This window comes from Thalassophryne amazonica, chromosome 1, assembly GCF_902500255.1.
Source record: "Thalassophryne amazonica chromosome 1, fThaAma1.1, whole genome shotgun sequence".
Classification (NCBI taxonomy): Eukaryota; Metazoa; Chordata; class Actinopteri; order Batrachoidiformes; family Batrachoididae; genus Thalassophryne; species Thalassophryne amazonica.
Window position 1 is genome coordinate 134,297,467 of NC_047103.1, and position 25,389 is coordinate 134,322,855.

Below are 25,389 nucleotides of genomic sequence, written 5' to 3' on the forward strand. Positions count from 1 at the left end.
CTCTCTCTCTCTCTCTCTCTCTCTCTCTCTGTCAGATCAGTCCAGACAGCACACTGATCTGATGTGTGAGCTGTGGATTACTCTGCTCCTGGTTGTTTTCATATTTAACACAGGCTGACTGACCTCTCATACTGGGAGCACACTACTTTTACTGGACACTAAACAGGTAAGTTAGGTGTCTTTTGTCATTCTAAAAAAACTTAAATTAGACACAAGATGTGAGTTAAACTGATTAACTTAAAATGTTTGCTACATGCAGAGTTTTGATAACTTCTCCAAACATTAAGGCCCTTCAGCTGCTCCGTTGTTGTATTCACTCAGAGACCCCACAGCAGATCCAAGGTGGATCTGCATGTTGATTTGGCACAAGTTTTACACCGGATGGCCTTCCAGACACAACTCCACATTACATGGAGAAATGTGGCAGGGATGGGGTTTGAACCAGCAACCTTCTGCACTGTAACCAAGCACACTAACCACTTTCTCCCCACCTCCGCGTCCTCACAACTTCTTTATACCAAACTATTTTTTTTTTCAATTTAATAAAAAAAAGCATGACAGTTGTAAAGACCAAAATGTCATATTCTTAAATAAATAAGTAAATAAAACACAAAAAAGAAGAAACCGGTTTCTGCAGGTTTACTGCTCAGTTCATAACAAAATAAATGTTAATGATCAGTCTGTAACTGAATAATTGTTTAAAAAGTGATTAAATAAAGTCCATTTCTTTAATTGCATGAAACAGCCACATGAAAAGAATATATTTTTATCAAGTAAAAGCACTGAGTACACTTGTTTGGAATGACAATTTTTTTTTTTTTCATGTAAATAATGAGTGTACAGGGAAAATGATTAAATTCATCTAATTACTGGATAATTAATTACTCAGTTTTTGTATTTCACTTGCTCTTTACAGCACCATTTTTTAAATTCAAATGCATTCTAATCTCCCCATTTGTAACATGTATTTTTGTTACTTTCATCTCTCATATGGTATAAGTTCTAACATAGTACTGTGCATAATTCAACCAACTGTGATGGTACATTTTGTAGTGTGCTCCTGATAATAATAATAATAATAATAATAATAATAATATTTCACATATTAAAAAAAAGTTAACATACTCATTTAGGTAAAAAAAAAAATCTGCAACTTTACACCATTTTACTTGTCACACCCACCGAGTAAACCTTTAATGTATATTGAATTATTGGGAAAGTAAACATGATTTACACAGATTTCATTCAGAGTCCATCTATCTATTTATATATTCCTTTTAATTTGAATCAATTGTGACCTCAGTCTCATCTGGGTTACAAGATCAAAGCAATCAGTGATCAGGATCTAAGCTCAGGAATTAGGATCAGAAGTCAGGATCAAAGATGAATTCAGGACCAAAGATTAGTGTTAAAGTTTAGTATTAAGGGGCCAGTCATCAGGATCAAAGAGGTTCCATAAGTAACAAAGATCAGAATCACATGATAACAATTAGAATCAATAGTGAGTGTCAAGGATCCCATGGTTGTTTATCCATATGTGTACTTTGATCCATATTCAGGTCATATTCTGATCTCGTGGACAAAACTGTATTTTTGGATAGGAGGGGTTCACGAGAGTGGACTAAAGATTGGAATTTGGCTTGGGGCTTTACATTAACTCTCATCTTGGCAGAGATATGAAGTCTCTGAATGCCCATTTAGTTTAGATATGTAAACTGTATCAGTATCGAGCAGGTCAGAGTAAAAAAAAAAAAATCCTGTGTGACCATCCCTGAAGGAGACTCATGAGGAAAATCACCAAGACACCATTACAACTGTGAAGGAGTTATAAATATAATGGAATATAAGTCAATCATAGAAAAAATTGTTTCAAAAGAAATCTCCATTATTTCTTATCAAATCAAATCAAATCAATTTCATTTATATAGCGCCAAATCACAACAAACAGTTGCCCCAAGGCGCTTCATATTGCAAGGCAAAGCCATACAATAATTACAGAAAAACCCCAACTGTAAAAACGACCCCCTGTGAGCAAGCACTTGGCGACAGTGGGAAGGAAAAACTCCCTTTTAACAGGAAGAAACCTCCAGCAGAACCAGGCTCAGGGAGGGGCAGTCTTCTGCTGGGACTGGTTGGGGCTGAGGGAGAGAACCAGGAAAAAGACATGTTGTGGAGGGGAGCAGAGATCAATCACTAATGATTAAATGCAGAGTGGTGCATACAGAGCAAAAAGAGAAAGAAACACTCAGTGCATCATGGGAACTTCCCAGCAGTCTAAGTCTATAGCGACATAACTAAGGGATGGTTCAGGGTCACATGATCCAGCCCTAACTATAAGCTTTAGCAAAAAGGAAAGTTTTAAGCCTAATCTTAAAAGTAGAGAGGGTGTCTGTCTCCCTGATCCGAATTGGGAGCTGGTTCCACAGGAGAGGAGCCTGAAAGCTGAAGGCTCTGCCTCCCATTCTACTCTTACAAACCCTAGGAACTACAAGTAAGCCTGCAGTCTGAGAGTGAAGCGCTCTATTGGGGTGATATGGTACTATGAGGTCCCTAAGATAAGATGGGACCTGATTATTCAAAACCTTATAAGTAAGAAGAAGAATTTTAAATTCTATTCTAGAATTAACAGGAAGCCAATGAAGAGAGGCCAATATGGGTGAGATATGCTCTCTCCTTCTAGTCCCTGTCAGTATTCTAGCTGCAGCATTTGAATTAACTGAAGGCTTTTCAGGGAACTTTTAGGACAACCTGATAATAATGAATTACAATAGTCCAGCCTAGAGGAAATAAATGCATGAATTAGTTTTTCAGCATCACTCTAAGACAAGACCTTTCTAATTTTAGAGATATTGCGCAAATGCAAAAAAGCAGTCCTACATATTTGTTTAATATGCGCACTGAATGACATATCCTGATCAAAAATGACTCCAAGATTTCTCACAGTATTACTAGAGATCAGGATAATGCCATCCAGAGTAAGGATCTGGTTAGACACCATGTTTCTAAGATTTGTGGGGCCAAGTACAATAACTTCAGTTTTATCTGAGTTTAAAAGCAGGAAATTAGAGGTCATCCATGTCTTTATGTCTGTAAGACAATCCTGCAGTTTAGCTAATTGGTGTGTGTCCTCTGGCTTCATGGATAGATAAAGCTGAGTATCATCTGCGTAACAATGAAAATCTAAGCAATGCTGTCTAATAATACTGCCTAAGGGAAGCATGTATAAAGTGAATAAAATTGGTCCTAGCACAGAACCTTGTGGAACTCCATAATTAACCTTAGTCTGTGAAGAAGATTCCCCATTTACATGAACAAATTGTAATCTATTAGATAAATATGATTCAAACCACCGCAGCGCAGTGCCTTTAATACCTATGGCATGCTCTAATCTCTGTAATAAAATTTTATGGTCAACAGTATCAAAAGCAGCACTGAGGTCTAACAGAACAAGCACAGAGATGAGTCCACTGTCTGAGGCCATAAGAAGATCATTTGTAACCTTAACTAATGCTGTTTCTGTACTATGATGAATTCTAAACCCTGACTGAAACTCTTCAAATAGACCATTCCTCTGCAGATGATCAGTTAGCTGTTTTACAACTACCCTTTCAAGAATTTTTGAGCAAAAAGGAAGGTTGGAGATTGGCCTATAATTAGCTAAGATAGCTGGGTCAAGTGATGGCTTTTTAAGTAATGGTTTAATTACTGCCACCTTAAAAGCCTGTGGTACATAGCCAACTAATAAAGACAGATTGATCATATTTAAGATCGAAGCATTAATTAATGGTAGGGCTTCCTTGAGCAGCCTGGTAGGAATGGGGTCTAATAGACATGTTGATGGTTTGGAGGAAGTAACTAATGAAAATAACTCAGACAGAACAATCGGAGAGAAAGAGTCTAACCAAATACCGGCATCACTGAAAGCAGCCAAAGAGAACGATATGTCTTTGGGGTGGTTATGAGTAATTTTTTCTCTAATAGTTAAAATTTTATTAGCAAAGAAAGTCATGAAGTCATTACTAGTTAAAGTTAAAGGAATACTCGGCTCAATAGAGCTCTGACTCTTTGTCAGCCTGGCTACAGTGCTGAAAAGAAACCTGGGGTTGTTCTTATTTTCTTCAATTAGTGATGAGTAGTAAGATGTCCTAGCTTTACGGAGGGCTTTTTTATAGAGCAACAGACTCTTTTTCCAGGCTAAGTGAAGATCTAAATTAGTGAGACGCCATTTCCTCTCCAACTTACGGGTTATCTGCTTTAAGCTGCGAGTTTGTGAGTTATACCACGGAGTCAGGCACTTCTGATTTAAGGCTCTCTTTTTCAGAGGAGCTACAGCATCCAAAGTTGTCCTCAATGAGGATATAAAACTATTGATGAGATAATCTATCTCACTCACAGAGTTTAGGTAGCTACTCTGCACTGTGTTGTTATATGGCATTGGAGAACATAAAGAAGGAATCAAATCCTTAAACCTAGTTACAGCGCTTTCTGAAAGACTTCTACTGTAATGAAACTTATTCCCCACTACTGGGTAGTCCATCAGAGTAAATGTAAATGTTATTAAGAAATGATCAGACAGAAGGGGGTTTTCAGGGAATACTGTTAAGTCTTCAATTTCCATACCATAAGTCAGAACAAGATCTAAGGTATGATTAAAGTGGTGGGTGGACTCATTTACATTTTGAGCAAAGCCAATCGAGTCTAACAATAGATTAAATGCAGTGTTGAGGCTGTCATTCTCAGCATCTGTGTGGATGTTAAAATTGCCCACTATAATTATCTTATCTGAGCTAAGCACTAAGTCAGACAAAAGGTCCAAAAATTCACAGAGAAACTCACAGTAACGACCAGGAGGACGATAGATAACAACAAATAAAACTGGTTTTTGGTACTTCCAATTTGGATGGACAAGACTAAGAGACAAGCTTTCAAATGAATTAAAGCTCTGTCTGGGTTTTTGATTAATTAATAAGCTGGAGTGGAAGATTGCTGCTAATCCTCCGCCTCAGCCCATGCTACGAGCATTCTGGCAGTTAGTGTGACTCGGGAGTGTTGACTCATTTAAACTAACATATTCATCCTGCTGTAACCAGGTTTCTGTAAGGCAGAATAAATCAATATGTTGATCCATTATTATATCATTTACTAACAAAGACTTAGAAGAGAGAGATCTAATGTTTAATAGACCACATTTAACTGTTTTAGTCTGTGGTGCAGTTGAAGGTGCTATATTATTTTTTCTTTTTGAATTTTTATGCTTAAATAGATTTTTACTGGTTGTTGGTGGTCTGAGAGCAGGCACCGTCTCTACGGGGATGGGGTAATGAGGGGATGGCAGGGGGAGAGAAGCTGCAGAGAGGTGTGTAAGACTACAACTCTGCTTCCTGGTCCCAACCCTGGATAGTCACGGTTTGGAGGATTTAAGAAAATTGGCCAGATTTCTAGAAATGAGAGCTGCTCCATCCAAAGTGGGATGGATGCCGTCTCTCCTAACAAGACCAGGTTTTCCCCAGAAGCTTTGCCAATTATCTATGAAGCCCACGTCATTTTTTGGACACCACTCAGACAGCCAGCAATTCAAGGAGAACATGCGGCTAAACATGTCACTCCCGGTTCGATTGGGGATGGGCCCAGAGAAAACTACAGAGTCCGACATTGTTTTTGCAAAGTTACACACCGATTCAATATTAATTTTAGTGACCTCCGATTGGCGTAACCGGGTGTCATTACTGCCGACGTGAATTACAATCTTACCAAATTTACGCTTAACCTTAGCCAGCAGTTTCAAATTTCCTTCAATGTCGCCTGCTCTGGCCCCCGGAAGACAATTAACTATGGTTGCTGGTGTCGCTAACTTCACATTTCTCAAAACAGAGTCGCCAATAACCAGTTTGATCCTCGGCGGGTGTGTCGCCGAGTGGGGAAAAACGGTTAGAGATGTGAACGGGTTGGCGGTGTACACGGGGCTTCTGTTTAGGACTACGCTTCCTCCTCACAGTCACCCAGTCGGCCTGCTTTCCCGGCTGCTCGGGATCTGCCGGGAGGGAACTAACGGCGGCTAAGCTACCTTGGTCCGCACCGACTACAGGGGCCTGGCTAGCTGTAGGATTTTCCAAGGTGCGGAGCCGAGTCTCCAATTCGCCCAGCCTGGCCTCCAAAGCTACGAATAAGCTACACTTATTACAAGTACCATTACTGCTAAAGGAGGCCGAGGAATAACTAAACATTTCACACCCAGAGCAGAAGAGTGCGGGAGAGACAGGAGAAGCCGCCATGCTAAACCGGCTAAGAGCTAGTAGCTGCGCTAAGCTAGCGGATTCCTAAAAACACGCAGTGAATAATGTGTAAATAATTTAGAGGTGATTCAGCAGAGGGAGTGCTTTAGTTAAGGTACGTGAAGATTACACTGTGAAACAAATCGTTATCTAGTTAACTAGATCAATCTAACTGCGCAGATTAAACAGCTAACAGATACAGCAAAACACCGCTGTGCTCCGGAACAGGAAGTGATACAATACCGCAGTGAGAGCCAACCACCAGCCAACCACTTATAATTTTTATTATTGATTTCGAACATATTATCGAGCCACCCAGTAATGTTATGTTGGCCAGAGAGTATTTTTTTCTCATCTTATTATAAAATTACCCTTATAGAAATATGAGATGTCACCAGATTGACACTGGTCTTTTTAATATAAACATCTCTGTGTTTACCTTTGAGCATTACTTGATAAAGAAGTTATGGTCTGCACACAGTGAGCGCATGTGGTTCGACATCAGCAGCTTTTTTTTGTAGTACAGAAGTTGCCCAACAGGAGCAAGGCAGCATGTTTGGATCCAGATGGTTGGCATTGTAAAAAAGCAAATAAGAGCCATGAAGGTGTGAGGTCTGGAGCTGGTGGGTCTGCTGGCTGATGGTTCCTCTTTCTCAGTATGACCACTTGACTCACTCTCTTCAAATCACTATTTATGTTTGATCCCTGCTGTTTGCACCTTTTATATTCAGGATATGAAAAACAGATTACAGAGGCATCAATCTGCTGCTTTCCTTCAGGTAGTACAGTGGCCAAGCACTTTGGGCACTTGTTTCCAAAGCTGAAGGTTCCTGATTCAAAGCCACTAGTCCCATTGAACATGTAAAGTTGAGTTGTAAGAAGGGATCCAGTGTTAAACTTCCAAATCCGATCTGGATTGTGGTGAATCTCTATATTAAAAGCGAAGTCAAGTCTGTGTACGTGTATTCATGCGTGCTGCGTGATTGGATTTAGTAAGTTCAGTGTAAGTACATATATAACTGTAAATACATTAAAAATACATGGATGACACAAGTAAGTGAAAACACTTATTTCTACTGTGGTTCATTTAAAAAATCAAATGACAAAATAGTAGTAAAAAGAAAATGAAATGATAATCATACTGATAATACTACTAGTACTAATAATAATAATAGTGTGTATATGATAATAAGAAGCTAAACAATTTATAAATACATGAAGAGAGTAAAATGACAATGAAATGAAAATTTTGTAATTAACAGGAAATAAAAGGGTTTAGTTCTTCCTCTAAAAACTGTTGTGTTCTAAGTTTCTTTCTTTTTTTTGTGCTCTAACTTTCTAAAAATATTCTAGACTCACATGGCATTCCAACTCATTATAGAAACTTTGCATAATTTATTACCACCCTTGAAAAATGTCAGCTACCTATGATATAAACATTACCCAATCTAGAGCCTGTGGATCCACACGGGCAATGTGTTAGTTCAATTTAAAATTTTGTTTTGGGTACATTAAAAAAAAATTCAGTGTCACTCCATAACTCTTTATTTATTTTGCTGTGACCTCTTTACATACTTTAAGTAAAACAGATGTAACTTTTAAATGGTACTTTATATATGATTGCACACTTGATGTAAAGTTCATGAAACCCATTCTTAAAGTGATAATAATGTGCAATAAGAGTGTGCGCTGCTCCTCACATGCATTTTAAACATCTCATTATGTCTTGCGTCACCGTGTGGCTGCTCTTTGAGGTTAAGTTTGGGAGGAACTGATTCTGAAATCTCTGGCTTGATGCTGTCTAGACAACACAGTGGCTCACACTGTTGCCACATGATTACAGGTTTATGAGGACAGCGGGCGTGCTCAAGATTATCACGTAAACCCACACAAGACCTCAGGTGATGGTTCTGGAATAAGTCAGCAGCAGCTGTTGTGTTGCCTTACTGTGGTAAAAATAAAGGATTCTGCCTCTGATCCCTCGTGCATTTAAAAGCAAAGGCATCAGATCACATTTTCTGAAGTCCTGAAGTTCTGAAGAAAGATTTTTAATCTCTGAATGATTTTAAAATGCTAAACCAATAACGTCATTGCTCACAGCATCTAAATGCGCTGAGGACAAGTCAATACAGTAAACACGCACAACACAAACATTTGAATCATAGAGTTGTGATCAGATGTTTACATACACTTCTCACATACATGAATGTCACAGCAATATCTGTCTGACTGGCAGTGATTTCTTTGATCTGTTCTTTTTCTGAAGTAGAAATAGACCGTACAACATAGATCTGTGACAGAAAACACACCCAAGAATTTGGTTCCCAGTTTGAACTTACTACTACTAGGTAAAAGTACCTGTGGGTATGAAAACAGTAAGAGCTGTGGAAATCTGACCTTTGACCCTAATGACCTTTACTCCAATTGTTGACATTTGGCAAATGTGATGTCACCTGGGCCATTTCACAACCCACCTTCATATGTGTGTCATGTTTGGTGCACTTCAGAGTTAAAAACCATAATCTGACCTTTCACATGCCATTGTTTTTTAATGGCAGCTTTTCTGGCACCAGGAGTGTAGTATGTGGTGTGCCACAAGGGACTTGCCTCGGTCCGCTAATATTTACAATTTTCACAAATGATTTACCATATATCTTTGATAAAGTTTGTGTAGTAATGTATGCAGATGATTCAACCATTTATACATCAGCATGCTCACACAGTGACTTGGAAGCTGTTTTAAATATGGAATTGCACAAGGTAGTTGACTGGGTAATGTCCAATAAGCTAGTGTTAAACACAGTAAAGACTAACTGCATGATTATTGTTCCAGTCGTGTTATTTTGAAAAATCCCGTATTAAACATTAAAAATAATAATATGAGAATAAATCAAGTACATGAGACTAAGCTGCTGGGTGTAATGGTAGACTCAAAATTATCATGGAAAAACATATAAATGATATTTCTGTAAAAATGGGCAGGGATTTATTGATTATGAGGGCATGCGAAGTGTTTAAGTTGTTCAACTTTGAATTATGCTATTAACCCCTTAACGCCTATTGTCGCATATATGCTACAATATTTGACTCAAATATGCAACATACCAAATTGACCAGTATGCCTGTTGTCGCATATTTGCAACATACTAGTATTATTATTATAACATTATAACATAAATTATTACCAAAATACCAAAATTACGACTTATTTTTTGTGCAAAAGTGAAATTAATAATCTCAACATTATTTACCATCTACTTAAAGGCAAACACACACAAAACATTTTTTTATATATACAGCTATATAAATTCAGGCGTTAAGGGGTTAAAGCATTATTATTAGTATACCGGGATTATTGCACAACTGTTTGGTCAAATGCCTCTGGGGAGATGATAAATAAATTACAGATTATTCAAAATAAGTCTGCTCGTATAGCACTCGACTGCAGTTATAGGACAAGTATTATTACAATGCATAAAAATTTAAACTGGATATTAGTTAAAGATAGACTTTTATACTCACTGATAACTTTTACCAGAAAGATTATTATCACTAAGTTACCATGTATTTTGTTTATGAATTTCTCTTTCAGTTCAGAAAATCATGCATACATAACCAGACATGCTGTGGCGGGAAACGTTACACCACCTGCAGCCAGGACTAATGCCATAAAGAACACTGTCATATTTAGGGGTATGAAGGAATGGAATTCATTACCGCAATGCATCAAACTCATTTCAAATGAATGTTCTTTTAAGGTACTTCTAAAATGACATTTGTGGACATAATAAGCAATCTGGGTTTAATTTTTCATCATTTATAAATAAGTTTTTTTGTATATATGAATTGAGGAGATGTGAAGATTAATTTGATGGGAAGTTGATTGTTTTGGTTTTATTTTTTCCCCCTTTTTTTTAAATTATTTCTCATTTTATATATTTTTGAATGTATTTTTGATTTCTGTATATTGTGTTTGTTGATTTGTGTGGATCCCAGGAAGAATAGCTGCAGCTCAGCTGTAGATAATGGGGAGCCAAATAAATAAACAATAAACCTTGAACACATTAATTGAGCATGTATGTTTAATGTTGAGTATATTATTAAAAAAAAAAAATCTATATACATAAAGGGCTACGTCTGTGTGTCTGTCTGTCTGTCTGTCTGGGATAAACTCCCAAACTATAATATGTAGCCCTAAAAACTATATAAATTCTGAATCCTCATGACATGGGGAACAAACTGGCACCATTTTTTAAAAAGTTCTGGGCAACCAATAATTTAATGCTTTAATCTATTCTCTTTATCAATTTATCTTTTATGGTTATTTGATGTCATTGTCAGGAACTCAAGGTGATGTGGCACAGAAGGTTGTGGGACCCAAATGCAAAAAACTCACAGACAATGGAGTTGAAATTGAAAGGCTTTATCGGTCAAAACGAGCTTGGATTCGGTACACAGTTAGACAGTCAATGATGCAGAGGCAAAGATAGTCGGCAGGCAAAGGCGTCATCAAAAAGGCAGGCTCAGATCTTTTACACAGGCAAAGTACGTGGTCAGAAGCAAGACAAGGTCTAAAAAACAGAGCTGGGTCAGTACACGGCAAGACTAGGCAGAGCTATGAAAAAGGCTGGTACGAGGACTGTGAAAATCAACGAACTGGCGGGGCTTAAGTGAAAACAGAGGGTTTAAATAATCAAGGAGAAAATGAGAAAAGTGAGAGCATGTGTGTAGGAAGAATCAGGAAGGGGGCGTGGCAAACAGAAGAAACAGAAAAGTTCAGGTGGGCGTGACTAAGTGCAAAAATACTTAATAGCAAAAACCAAAAGGTAATCCTGATGAAGAAAAACAGAAATGACAAAATACAGAGACAAGTGCAAAGAGACAGAGACAAAAGAAAACAGAGAAAAAAACAACTAAACATCATAAGATGCCAACGGAAAGAAATGACCCCAAAACTAGTAAATGTTAAAGTGAACAGACAGCCAGAAAATAGAAGACTAAGACAAAACTAGAATGGAACTGACTGTGGATAAAGTATAAAAACTAACAAGAACAAAATGGCAAAACAACCTACAGACTACAGAATAACAGATAATGCCTAAAATGACTAAACAGAAAACTAAGTGATAAACTGAAAACAAAATCAGAGACAAAACTAAAAGTCACAGAAAAGGTCAGACTAAAGCATAACACAAGAAATGAAATAAACAGAACCAAACTAAGACTGAAGTGACTAAGGTAACTATTAATGAAAATATGGCAAAACAGCTACTAAGACAAAACTACACAATACATGAATGATGAACAGAAAACCAAACCAATGAAAACATGAACATGGCAGGAATACAAATACAGATGTACAGAACAAGAAAGCCAAGATCAATGAAAAATTCATGACAGGAAGCCCATCAAGGGCAGGATCGCGACAGTCATCACGAAAGCCTGAGTACAAAAATTATAAACCGGTCAGAATTCTAATTCCAGCACCTGCTTTAATCATTATTGCTAGAAATCTTAGACAAAAAGAACTTTCACTTTAATTAATTCTGCTTTAATCATTATTGCTAGAAATCTTAGACAAAAAGAACTTTCACTTTAATTCTTTATGGTTACTGGGCAACCAATAATTTAATGCTTTAATCTATTCTCTTTATCTATTTATCTTTTATGATTACTGGCCAACCTGACACTCTGGATGAGCAGGTCAAGCTGCCCTTTGGTCACACTGTTCATGACATATGTGAGTTGGTGGTCAAAGTCTTTCCAAACCTCCACCTTAACTACCAGAACCACAACTGGCTGAGCGAGCGTGCTATCCTTGCTCCAAAGAACTTGGCAGTGGATGACATCAATGCTAAGCTTCTGGCCCAGCTTCCAGGACAGGCTTCCAGCTACATGTCAATTGACACAGTGCCCGATCCAGATGAGGTGGTTAACTACCCAGTTGAATTCCTTAACAGCCTGGCACCAGCAGACCTCCCACCACACAGCTTGGTGCTCAAAGTTAGTAATGATAGGCAAGGCCAAGGGAGAAGATGTCTTTATACCAAGGATACCACTTATCCCATCAGACATTTCATTTGAGTTCAGGTGTCTGTAGTTCCCAGTCAAAGCCAGCTGTGCAATGTCCATCAACAAGGCTCAGGGACAGTCCCTTAAGGTGGTTGGACGGAATCTGGCAGAGCCTGTGTTCTCCCACGGCCAGTTGTATGTCAGCTGCTCCAGGGTTGGTAACCCAGAAGAGCTGTACATCCACTCGCCAGGTGGCATGACAAGGAACATTGTCTATCAAGAGGCTCTTCAAAACTAATGGTCAGAAAACACTAAGTGAATTTCATGAAGAAATATTTCTCCATTCTAATATTTACATTTGCTGTTTAAAGCCATTTTATGTTTGTAAAATTGCAATGTAAAAACACTGAAATACACCACTACCTCAATTTTGATTCACTGATATTTACATTTACTGTTACCTATCTTTTGTGTGTAATTTTGTTATGAATTTGATTGCAAAACAGTCTGCATGAAGGACTTCAAATGTGTTTGTCTTTTAACCAAGTATTTCCACTTAGTTTGGGGAGTCCACCTCTTATAGTTCTGCTGGACAAGCTTTAGTCCATTAAATATTACATTTGTAAGACATCAGCATTACAAAAACAAATGTTGTGCAATTGTTTTGATTAAAATGATTGGCATTTGGCCTATGTCTAAAACAGGTTAACTCGGGCAGTGCCGGGTACCCCAGCTAGTCTTAAATAAATTAAAACTTGTGCACATTTTTTTTCTACAACCCCTGGCAAAAATTATGGAATCACTGGCCTCGGAGGATGTTCATTCAGTTTTTTTAATTTTGTAGAAAAAAGCAGATCACAGACATGACACAAAACTAAAGTCATTTCAAATGGCAACTTTCTGGCTTTAAGAAACACTATAAGAAATCAAGAAAAAAAAGATTGTGCCAGTCAGTAATGGTTACTTTTTTAGACCAAGCAGAGGAAAAAAATATGGAATCACTCAATTCTGAGGAAAAAATTATGGAATCACCCTGTAAATTTTCATCCCCAAAACTAACACCTGCATCATATCAGATCTGCTCGTTAGTCTGCATCTAAAAAGGAGCACACCTTGGAGAGCTGTTGCACCAAGTGGACTGACATGAATCATGGCTCCAACACGAGAGATGTCAATTGAAACAAAGGAGAGGATTATCAAACTCTTAAAAGAGAGTAAATCATCACGCAATGTTGCAAAAGATGTTGGTTGTTCACAGTCAGCTGTGTCTAAACTGAAGACCAAATACAAACAACATGGGAAGGTTGTTAAAGGCAAACATACTGGTAGACCAAGGAAGACATCAAAGCGTCAAGACAGAAAACTTAAAGCAATATGTCTCAAAAATCGAAAAATGTACAACAAAACAAATGAGGAACGAATGGGAGGAAACTGGAGTCAACGTCTGTGACCGAACTGTAAGAAACCGCCTAAAGGAAATGGGATTTACATACAGAAAAGCTAAATGAAAGGCATCATTAACACCTAAACAGAAAAAAACAAGGTTACAATGGGCTAAAGAAAAGCAATTGTGGACTGTGGATGACTGGATGAAAGTCATATTCAGTGATGAATCTCGAATCTGCATTGGGCTGTTGGGAAAGTGTAGGAACACGGACCCACAACAGGGGGCGCAAATGAACGGACAATGGAGTAAGTCAAAATAACAAGCTTTACTGTTGTGAATGTGCACAACGAATACAACCAATCACAGCAATGGACTACAGTCAATTCACAAAAGTGTCGTGTGGGCAGGCTCGAAGATAGGAGACGCCTCTCCAAGGTAAGACCGGAACCACACGGCTTCCTCCGCCACAGGACCCCGGGAATACCGGAGCCGCCAAGTCCCGAACTCCCAGGTGGCCACTGCCTCCGCGTGTCGGACCTGGTACTGCTGGCGAGGAACAAAGGACAGTTAGATGGGGCGCGTTTGCACCCAGGACTCCGAACAGCAGGGAAGTTACCTCCACCTCTCGTTGGAACAGTAATCCACAAACTAAGCACAAATCCAAAAAGATACACTCCGTAGCTTTGATACGTTACCTCTCTGGTAGAAAAGATATCTCGGCGATGAGGTGGAGATGCCGTCCTGCTGATATACCCCAGTGATAATTGCCGTCAGCTGTCTCAGGTGATGGGTGACAGCTGTTACCGAGGCTGCTCCTGTGGGGCGGCGGCGCCCTCTGGTGCCTGGAGCCCGCACTCCAGGCAGGGCGCCCTCTGGTGGTGGTGGGCCAGCAGTACCTCCTCTTCAGCGGCCCACACAACATGGGCAAGGTGATGATGCTGGAACTTTTGTTTGGTGCCTTTCCAATGACATTTATAAAGATGACTGCCTGAAGAGAACATGTAAATTTCCACAGTCATTGATGATATGGGGCTGCATGTCAGGTAAAGGCACTGGGGAGATGGCTGTCATTACATCATCAATAAATGCACAAGTTTATGTTGATATTTTGGACAATTGAAAGGATGTTTGGGGATGATGAAATCATTTTTCAAGATGATAATGCATCTTGCCATAGAGCAAAAACTGCAAAAACATTCCTTGCAAAAAGACACATAGTGTCAATGTCATGGCATAGGGTCATTGTCAATGAGCAGATCTGATTTGATGCAGGTGTTAATTTGGGGGATGAAAATTTACAGGGTGATTCCATAATTTTTTCCTCAGAATTGAGTGATTCCATATTTTTTTCCTTTGCTTGGTCTAAAAAAGTAACCGTTACTGACTGCCACAATCTTTTTTTTCTTGATTTCTTATGGTGTTTCTTAAAGCCAGAAAGTTGCCATTTGAAATGACTTTAGTTTTGTGTCATGTCTGTGATCTGCTTTTTTTCTACAAAATTAAACAACTGAATGAACATCCTCCTAGGCCGGTGATTCCATAATTTTTGCCAGGGGTTGTAAATGATAAATAAATGGACACCATTTATATAGCACTTTTTCATCTGTATCAGACGCTCAAAGCACTTTATAATTATGCCTCACATTTACCCATTCACACAAACACACTCACATACCGATGTCAGGGTACAGCCATTCAAGGTTCTCACTACACACTGGGAGCAACTAGGGGATTAAGGACCTTGCCCAAGGGCACATAATGATTTTCTTTTCTGTTTCTGACTGTGTTTCCAGACTAGATGTGATTGTGGGTTGCTGTGGGAGTTGGTCACCATGCTTCAGTGGGTGAAATGTGGATCTGCCCTGCAACTGTGTCTGCTGCTCTGGATAACAGGAACCATAATCCCCACAACACAAGGTACCATTAGCACCTTCTGTTGCCTCCACTGATGTGAAGCCACTGGTGTTTTATCTCAAAACAAGCAAGCACTAGAGTTACTTTGACGGTCATTGTGTTCAAAATAGAAGTACATTGTACAGTTGTATGTAAAAGTTTGGACACCCCTGATGATTTCCATGATTTTCCTTTATAAATCATTGGTTGTTTGGATCAGCAATTTCAGTTAAATATATCATATAGCAGACAAACACAGTGATATTTGAGAAGTGAAATGAAGTTTCTAGGATTTACAGAAAGTGTGTAATAGTTCTTTAAACAAAATTAGGCAGGTGCATAAATTTGGGCAGCCCAGCAGAAAAAATAGATCGATATTTAGTAGATCCTCCTTTTGCAGAAATAACAGCCTCTAAATGCTTCCTATAGCTTCCAATGAGGGTCTGGATTCTGGGTGAAGGTATTTTGGACCATTCTTCTTTACAAGACATCTCCAGTTCAGTCAGGTTTGTTGATTTCCGAGCATGGACAGCCCGCTTAGAATCACACCACAGATTTTCAATAATATTCAGGTCTGGGGACTGAGATGGCCATTCCAGAACGTTGTACTTGTTCTGCATGAATGCCTTAGCACATTTTGAGCAGTATCTAGGGTCTTTGTCAAGTTGAAAGATCCAGCTCAGCGCAACTTCAATTTGTCACTGATTCTTGAACATTGTTCTCAAGAATCTGCTGATATTGACTGGAATCCATATAACCCTCAACTTTAACAAGATTCCCAGTACCTGCACTGGCCACACAGCCCCACAGCATGATGGAACCACCTCCAAATTTTACTGTATGTTGTGTGGGCCGCTGAAGAGGAGGTACTGCTGGCCCACCATCACCAGAGGGCGCCCTGCCTGGAGTGCAGGCTCCAGGCACCAGAGGGCGCCGCCGCCTCACGGGAGCAGCCTCGGTGACAGCTGTCACCCATCACCTGAGACAGCTGACGGCAATCATCAGTGGGGTATATCAGCAGGACGGCATCTCCACCTCATTGCCGAGATATCGTTTCTACCAGAGAGGTAACATATCAAAGCCTACTGAGTACACAGTTTTGACTGAGCTAGTTATTGGTTTACTGTTCCAACGAGAGGTGGAGGTACCTTTCCTGCCGTTCGGAGTTCTGGGTGCAAACGCGCCCCCATCTAACTGTTCTTTTTCCCTCGCCAGCAGTACCAGGTCCGACACGCGGAGGCAGTGGCCACCTGGGAGTTCGGGACTTGGCGGCTCCAGTATTCCCGGGGTCCTGTGGCGGAGGAAGCCGTGTGGTTCCGGTCTTACCTTGGAGAGGCATCTCCTATCTTCGAGCCTGCCCACATGACACCTTTGTGTATTGACTTTTGTCCATTTCTGTAATTGGTTGTATTCGTTGTGCACATTCACAACAGTAAAGCGTTGTTATTTTGACTTACTCCATTGTCCGTTCATTTGCGCCCCCTGTTGTGGGTCCGTGTTCCTACACTTTCCCAACACTGTAGGTAGCAAGTGTTTATCTTGGAATGCTGTATTTATTTTCTGCCATTCATACCGACCCTTGTTATGTCCCAATAACTCAATTTATTTTCATCAGTCCACAGCACCTTATTCCAAAATGAAGCTGGCTTGTCCAAATATGCTTTAGCATACCTTAAGCAACTCTGTTTATGGCATGTACGCTGAAAAGGCTTCCTCTGCATTACAGCATCATACAGCATTTCCTTGTGAAAAATGCGCTGTATAGTTGAATGATGCACAGAGACACTGTCTGCAGCAAGATCATATTGTAGGTCTTTGGAGCTGGTCTGTGGGTTGACCAAGACTGTTCCCACCATCCTTCGCTTCAGCCTATCTGAGATTTTTCTTGGCCTGCCACTTCGGGCCTTAACTAGTACTGTGCCTGTGGTCTTCCATTTCCTCACTATGTTCCTCGCAGTGGAAAGTGACAGCTGAAATCTCTGAGATAGCTTTTGTATCCTTCCCCTAAACCATGATGTTGAACAATCTTCAGGTCATTTGAGAGTTGTTTAGAGGCTCCCATGTTGCCACTCATTAGAAGAGATGCAAAGAGGGTAACATTTGCAAATAGCCACTTTAAATACCCTTTCTCATGATTGGATTCACTTGTGTAAGGAGGTCAAGGGTCAATGAGCTTACCAAACCAATTTTGTTTTCCAATAATTAGTGCTAAATGTATTCAAATCAATAAAATGACAAGTGTGCCCAAATTTATGCACCTGCCCAATTTTGTTTGCACACTTTCTGTAAATACTAGAAACTTCATTTCACTTCTCAAATATGAGTGTGTTTGTGTGCTATATGATATACTTAACTGAAATTTCTGATCCAGACAACTAATGATTTATAAAGGAATATCATGAAAATTATCAGGGGTGCCCAAATTTCTGCATACAACTGTAAGTGGAAAGGGGTTAGTCTTTGAAGTCTGTAAAAATGGATTTTCTGATGTAAAAGTCTTCATAAAGAATTAGGGGTATAGCCAAGAGATAATTTTTGAAGGGGAGAATCCTTGCTGTTCATTAAATACACCATAGTCAGTGAGTTCCATTACATTTAGAGCTGAGTGTCAAAGTGTCACTGAGGCTGGGGGGACCAGAGTCACCCCACATTAACATGGAAAAAACATGGAAAGTGCTTATAGAATATTGTTGTGTGACATCAGATCATCAAATCTTTCAAATCTCGGTTGTCGTCCTGCATCTTTGTTTGTCTGTGTGATTATTGTTTTTCTGTGCTGAGGGTTTTTTTTTTTCCCTCATTGCTGCTGTGTAACGCAGCGGCTATGAGGGTTTTTTTCTCTTCCTTACCTCGTGCGTGCTTTTTATATGTGTTTATGTACCGGGCCAGCTTATGTTGTGTGTTATGTGTGTGTCGTTTGTTATGGGTCGGCCTTGGTTTGCTCAGCCCTGCTGTTGACCAAGGCAGGGATGTACATCTGGAGCTGGTCCCCAGGCGCCTAATGGCGACTTCTGCTCCTAACTGGCAATTAGGATGGGTTAAATGCAGTAGACACATTTCATTGTGCAGGGAACATGTTCCTTTGTGCATGTGACAATAAAATTCTTTTGAATCCTTGAATCAAGGTTCTGTGATCTGTCTGTGGCCGTGAACACACAAGCAATGGAATTATTTTAATTATCATTTCAAAACATATTTCAAAAACCTTAATGAAAGCTAAATGAAGCATCAACTTAAGAAACATTTCGAAACATTGTATCCATTTCTGAAACAGTTATTTCATTGAGTGTTTTAAAATATTGCATTCTTTAGAAAGCAACTGCTCCATCTAGGTTTTTGATACGCAGCCCTTGTTTCATACAGGGCATCGAAATTTTATCCCCGACTGAATCATTTTGTGTTTCAAAATATTTTATAATTTTCTGAAGCAATTCTTTCATTCACTGTTGAAACAGTGCATTCTTTATGAAGCGACTGTTTCATCTGGGTTTTTGAAATTGTATCTGCATCATGTTTTGAAGCAGCTATTTTGTTTAGAGTTTTATCATTTGTATCCTTTCTTTCACTATATAGAAGAAAAGATGCAAAACACTTTATGCTTGAGTGAAGCATTTAGTGTTTCAAAACATTAAAAAAAATTTGCTGAAGGAATTCTATCATTTATTCTTTTGAAATATTGCATTCTTTCTAAAGCAGGTATTTCATTTAGATTTTTCAATCATTACATCTTCTTCTGAAGCAGCTGTTTCATTTTGGTTTTTGAATTATGTACCCCTTGTTTCATTGGATGATTCAAAATGTTATCCTGAACAAAACCGTTTATTCTTTCAAAACATTTTATCCTTGACTGAAGTATTTAGTATTTCAGTCATTCTTTCAGTCATTGTTATGACACATTTTATCCTTTCTGAAGTAAATATTTCATGTAGGTTTTTGAAATTTTGTATCCTTTTTGAAGCAGCTATTGTTTTTCATACCCACATTTCAAAGTATCAGTCATGTACAGAAAATGATATAAGGGCTTTTAAACTGTCAAGTTCAGAACAATAAAAGATTGTAAGACATTACAAAACATTTGCCATTTCCCTAAACATGGTCCCATTCACTCAGCTCTTCCGAGTGTGTTGCACATGTTCAAAACACTCTTGGTGCCATCAAGATGCACATCTGGCGGCGGTCTATGTGCAGTTTTTGCATCATCTAATCGCAGTCTACATATTCTGACGGCATCAAAACAGCATCTGAAATGATCTGATTGTGGTTGATTGAGCTCTGAGATCGATCAGTCACAGCAAAGCCTGTTGACATGTTGTGCCACTGATGTCCACCTCCACTGGACCCCAGCCTGGGAGAATAAAGGAAATGTTGATATGTAATAACATGTATGTGGCACACATTCATCATGTTCAGTGGGTGTGAACAGCGCGCAATCAAACCGAAAGTACTATGTGACGCTGCACCTCTCCATGGTCTCATGCGCATTAATACATCATAGTGCACGTCAGGAGCGGAGCTGAATGGATCTTACTGCTGTAATGTGCATATTATTACCTGATCACCATCTGAACTCTGTAGGAGGTGTGACATGGAATTGTATCATTATGGTGTACAGAGTTGTGTTGTGTTCCTGAAGTGAGCAAAAAAGAAAAAAGAAATTGTTTGCTGGAAAGGCTGCATCTGACGCATGGTGGGACTGCTGCAAACTATCACCAAAGGTGTCCAGTGGTGCATGTGCACGCTGTACACACGCACGGGGCTGGAAGGATCACTTGGCTGTGTGCAGGTGTGTGTTCATAACGGTCCCAGCTCTCTTCAGGTCATTGACCAGGTCCTTCTGTATAGTTCTGAGCTTTCTCAGAATCATCCTTACCCCACAAAGTGAGATCTTGCATGGAATCCCAGACCGAGGGAGATTGACAGTCATCTTGTGTTTCTTCCACTTTTTAATAAATAATCAGAACAGTTGTCTTCTACCAAGCTGCTTGCCTGTTGTCCTGTTGAAAGCACTGAAATACAGGTTGGGGCTAATATGCTGAAGAACATATTGTACCTTGGAGGAGGTCAGTGTTTATTTAAAAATTAGTTTTAACACACCACTTCTTGCCATTGGTCTCAGAAGGTGTTTGTTTTATCTGAATTTTTAAATGTTCAGTCTGTCAAAACATCAGTGGCAGTGTTGTTTCGGTCATGGTTCCTACCATTCTGAGTGCTGGGCAGCGGGGGGTCCCCCCCTTCACACTTGGCACTAACATCACAATAAAAAACATGCAGGTTTGGTGGTTCAGTAAGCACAGCCATGTTCTGCTGGCACATGAACCAGGCATGTTGGTCCATGCCAACAAATGGCAGCATGATGTAGAGCTCACTGCCTCCCAAAATAACACCGCTACATCACCATCAAGAGGGTGCAGGCTGATGAAGAGGGCACACAGAACTCAGAGTGCAGACCTGCAGCTCAGCACAAGACTTATAGAAACTAGAAGAGAAATCAGAAGGCACACAGACTGGCTGCAGCAGAGTCTGTCTGCAGGTCCTCATCTGCGTCCTCACCTCCTCTCTGCCCCCCTGCTGCGTACACCTGACGCAGACATTCCTGCATTGTCATGACGCCGCATGAAGCAACTCGAAGCGGACCTGGTGTGAAAGGGGTTTTATTGCTGCATCTTTGATGTGTTTCCGAGCAGGGTGGAGGAAGACACCACCTGCATCACTCAGAGCTCTCAAGTCTCACTCATTCGGAGTGAGACTCACACTTTAAAATGGCCCTCTCAAGTCTCACGCCGAGCTGTCACGCTGTCATGCTAATGCATAGCATTCCACTGGAATGACCTGCAAGACAAGATTTGGTGGAAAATAACTACTTGAGCATATCTCAACTTGAGAGCTCTGATCACCAACAGCAGTGAGAGTCCAGATTTTAAGATGCAGTACCAACTTGTACCCATAAAGGGTTTCAGTTTGGTTTAAAAATCTCCAAACATGATCCTATATCACTGATGTAAGCCCTTTAACGGTAGTGTTCAGAATAATAGTAGTGCTATGTGACTAAAAAGATTAATCCAGGTTTTGAGTATATTTCTTATTGTTACATGGGAAACAAAGTACCAGTAGATTCAGTAGATTGTCACAAATCCGACAAGACCAAGCATTCATGATATGCACACTCTTAAAGCTATGAAATTGGGCTATTAGTAAAAAAGTAGAAAAGGGGGTGTTCACAATAATAGTAGCATCTGCTGTTGATGCTCCAAACTCAAAACTATTATGTTCAAACTGCTTTTTTAGCAATCCTGTGAATCACTAAACTAGTATTTAGTTGTATAACCACAGTTTTCATGATTTCTTCACATCTGCGAGGCATTAATTTTGTTGGTTTGGAACCAAGATTTTGCTCGTTTACTAGTGTGCTTGGGGTCATTGTCTTGTTGAAACACCCATTTCAAGGGCATGTCCTCTTCAGCATAAGGCAACATGACCTCTTCAAGTATTTTGACATATACAAACTGATCCATGATACCTGGTATGCAATATATAGGCCCAACACCATAGTAGGAGAAACATGCCCATATCATGATGATTGCACCACCATGCTTCACTGTCTTCACTGTGAACTGTGGCTTGAATTCAGAGTTTGGGGGTCGTCTCACAAACTGTCTGTGGCCCTTGACCCAAAAAGAACAATTTTACTCTCATCAGTCCACAAAATATTCCTCCATTTCTCTTTAGGCCAGTTGATGTGTTTTTTTTGGCAAATTGTAACCTCTTCTGCACGTCTTTTATTTAACAGAGGGACTTTGCAGGGGATTCTTGCAAATAAATTAGCTTCACACAGGTGTCTTCTAACTGTCACAGCACTTACAGGTAACTCCAGAGTGTCTTTGATCATCCTGGAGCTGATCAGTGGGTAAGCCTTTGCCATTCTGGTTATTCTTCTATCCATTTTGATGGTTGTTTTCCGTTTTCTTCCACACATCTCTGGATTTTTTTTGTCCATTTTAAAGCATTGGAGATCATTGTAGATGAACAGCCTATAATTTTTTGCACCTGCATATAAGTTTTCCCCTCTCCAATCAACTTTTTAATCACACTACGCTGTTCTTCTGAACAATGTCTTGAACGTCCCATTTTCCTCAGGCTTTCAAAGAGAAAAACATGTTCAACAGGTGCTGGCTTCATCCTTAAATAGGGGACACCTGATTCACACCTGTTTGTTCCACAAAATTGACGAACTCACTGACTGAATGCCACACTACTATTATTGTGAACACCCCCTTTTCTACTTTTTTACTAATAGCCCAATTTCATAGCCTTAAGAGTGTGCATATCATGAATGCTTGGTCTTGTTGGATTTGTGAGAACCTACTGAATCTACTGGTACCTTGTTTCCCATGTAACAATAAGAAATATACTCAAAACCTGGATTAATCTTTTTAGTCACATAGCACTACTATTATTCTGAACACTACTGTAGGTCCTGAGGACCACTGGTGTCAGTGTTTATCTTCAGATTCTGTAGTATGAAGTGGGTGAGAGTCTATGTCTCCCCCTGGACTGGAGGCCAAGCAGTTAAGGGTTAATTATGCTCATTAAGTTAATGACCAGAAATGAATTTATAGCTCACAAACATCTAACATCCACTCAGATGGTTATTCAAATACTAAAGAGATTCACCCAAAGACCAGTATGTTTATAATTAGGGAATAACCCTGTTGTGTCTAATGATTTGCGGACGTTCATGCTGGATTATGGTCGCCGGTAAAACAGCTATTTGCAACCATAAAATCCAGCATGAACGTCCGCAAATCATTAAACACAACAGGGTTATTCCCATTCTAATCCAATTCCATCATTTGCACAGTTTATTTTTCTGTAAGTAATTCGGTCGGCGAATCGTTCTGAAAGGGTGCGGTCGGCTCATCAAAGCTTACTGTCACAACAGCGTCTTCATGCCAAACTGGAAATTCTATGAGCAGACCCACAGATTTCTCCATCTTGTCAGCTGCATTGAGTTAAATCCACGGTAAATCCATCAATCAATCCAGTTAAATCCATTACCTCCACACATTTCAAGATTGTTGTCGCTGCACTAGTTTCTGTTGATCTCAGGTGACAACATCATTGTTGACACCTGCGCAGCAACACAGTCGGGGGGCGGAGGAACATGTGAATTGTGAAACAGTTTTAATATTTTGCCACTGTCCATGCGATATTTTATGGTCTGAAATCTCACAAGATTAACCAATCAAATTCGTGGAAAAAATTTAATTGGATTAGAATACACATTTAGTCAGTATTCTGGAATATGTTTAAAGCATTTTACCCTTTTTATTTCTTCCAGGAAATTAATTTTTGGATGAGTTTGATAATCATTTAAGAAATACTGGGAAAATGATTTGAAAAATCAGCCTGCTTCTGGGTCAGGGGAGAGTTATTGCCCCAAGTGGAGGAGTTTCCATACCTCCACTTTTTCACAAGTGGTGGTAAGTTGTAGTGTGAGATCAGTGGAGTAATCTCATGTTTTACTTATGCTGTACTGGATCATTGTGGTGAAGTAAGAGGTGAGCTAGAAGACGAGGCTCTCAATTTACCAGTCAATTTATGCTCCTGTTCTCACCTATGGTCAGGAATGTTGGTTAATGATTGAAAGAATAAGGTTGCGAATACAAGTGGCAGAAATTAGATTCCTCCGTTGTGTATCTGGGCATACACTCTGGGACAGAGTGAGATGTTCAATTTTCTGGAGCATCAAAAGGAGCCAGTTGAGGTGGTTCGGGAATCTAGCGAGGATGCCCTCTGGTCGGCTCCCAAAGGCGGTCTTCAAGGCACATCCAACTGGGAGTTGTCGACAGGGAAGACCCATGACATGCTGGTGGAATCATATTTCTCAGCTGGCTTGGGAATGCCTCTGGATCACCTGTGAAGCATTAGAGGAACTTGGCCAAGGATAGGGAAGTGTGGGATGAGCTGCTTGGTTTACTGCAACTGCGACCTGGACCCAAATAAGTGGCAGAGAATGAATGAACCTGCTTATGTGCCTCTTTCTTTACATGGAGTGTCAACGGGTATTGACCAATATTTCTAGCAAGTTTTGTAACACTCTTCTCTGTTTGTCTCAGGTAAAGTGAACCTGGAAGGCAACAAAACAGCAGTGAGCGGGAACCCTGCAACGCTGTCGTGCCAGTACAGTCTTCCAGATAGGGTGGTTCAGGTACTGTGGAGGAAAAGGGCTGAGCAGGGCGACACTGTCACTGTAGCCTCCTATGCCAAGAATGCACACCCAATCATAGAGGATCCCTTCCGGGAACGGGTGAGACTGAGTCAAACCTTGGGCGACACCCAGCTGACCATCCAACAAGTCAGGACAAAGGATGAGGCCTGCTACACCTGTGAGTTCCACACCTACCCTGATGGCACCAGAAGTGCTGCTGCCTGCCTCTCTGTGTATGGTGAGTCTGGTGACAGGGAGTACTGGTTGTACTTCAGGTCATCTGTGCTGGACAAATACCATCAAGGGGGTATTGCAAATGTAGCGCTTTTTTATTAATTAATTATGATTTTAAAAAGACAAAACTGGTTGTTGTAAATACAGCGGCAAAATCACATGGCAGCTTTAGTCCATGTTACAATGTACTTACCATTGACTTTCACCTTGACCTGTTGCATAAAAGAAGAAGAAAGTTCTGTATAGACCTCAAGGCCCATTAGCACTGGTGTCACCAATTCTGCAGCGTGAAACTCATGTGAATCTATGACTCCCCTTGGCGTGCACACCAGTCCATCACAGGTTACTTGCCCAGCCATTCCACCCATTTACAGCTGGGTGGA

General features: G+C 40.0%; 1 protein-coding gene across 2 annotated transcripts in view; it reads left to right on the forward strand.

The window, feature by feature from the left end:
- Positions 1-47: 47 nt before the first annotated feature.
- The window catches only part of LOC117514553 (OX-2 membrane glycoprotein-like), a 51,042-nt gene continuing 25,700 nt past the window's right edge, over positions 48-25,389 (forward strand). Inside the window, exons 1-3 of one of the 2 annotated variants that reach the window (XM_034175074.1) lie at positions 48-166; positions 15,465-15,588; positions 24,681-25,010. In XM_034175074.1, coding sequence (XP_034030965.1) covers positions 15,504-15,588; positions 24,681-25,010 — 415 coding nt within the window. In that variant the 5' untranslated portion in view covers positions 48-166; positions 15,465-15,503. Of the gene's footprint in view, positions 167-15,461; positions 15,589-24,680; positions 25,011-25,389 lie in introns of both variants that reach the window. The other variant, XM_034175081.1, reaches the window with a different exon arrangement.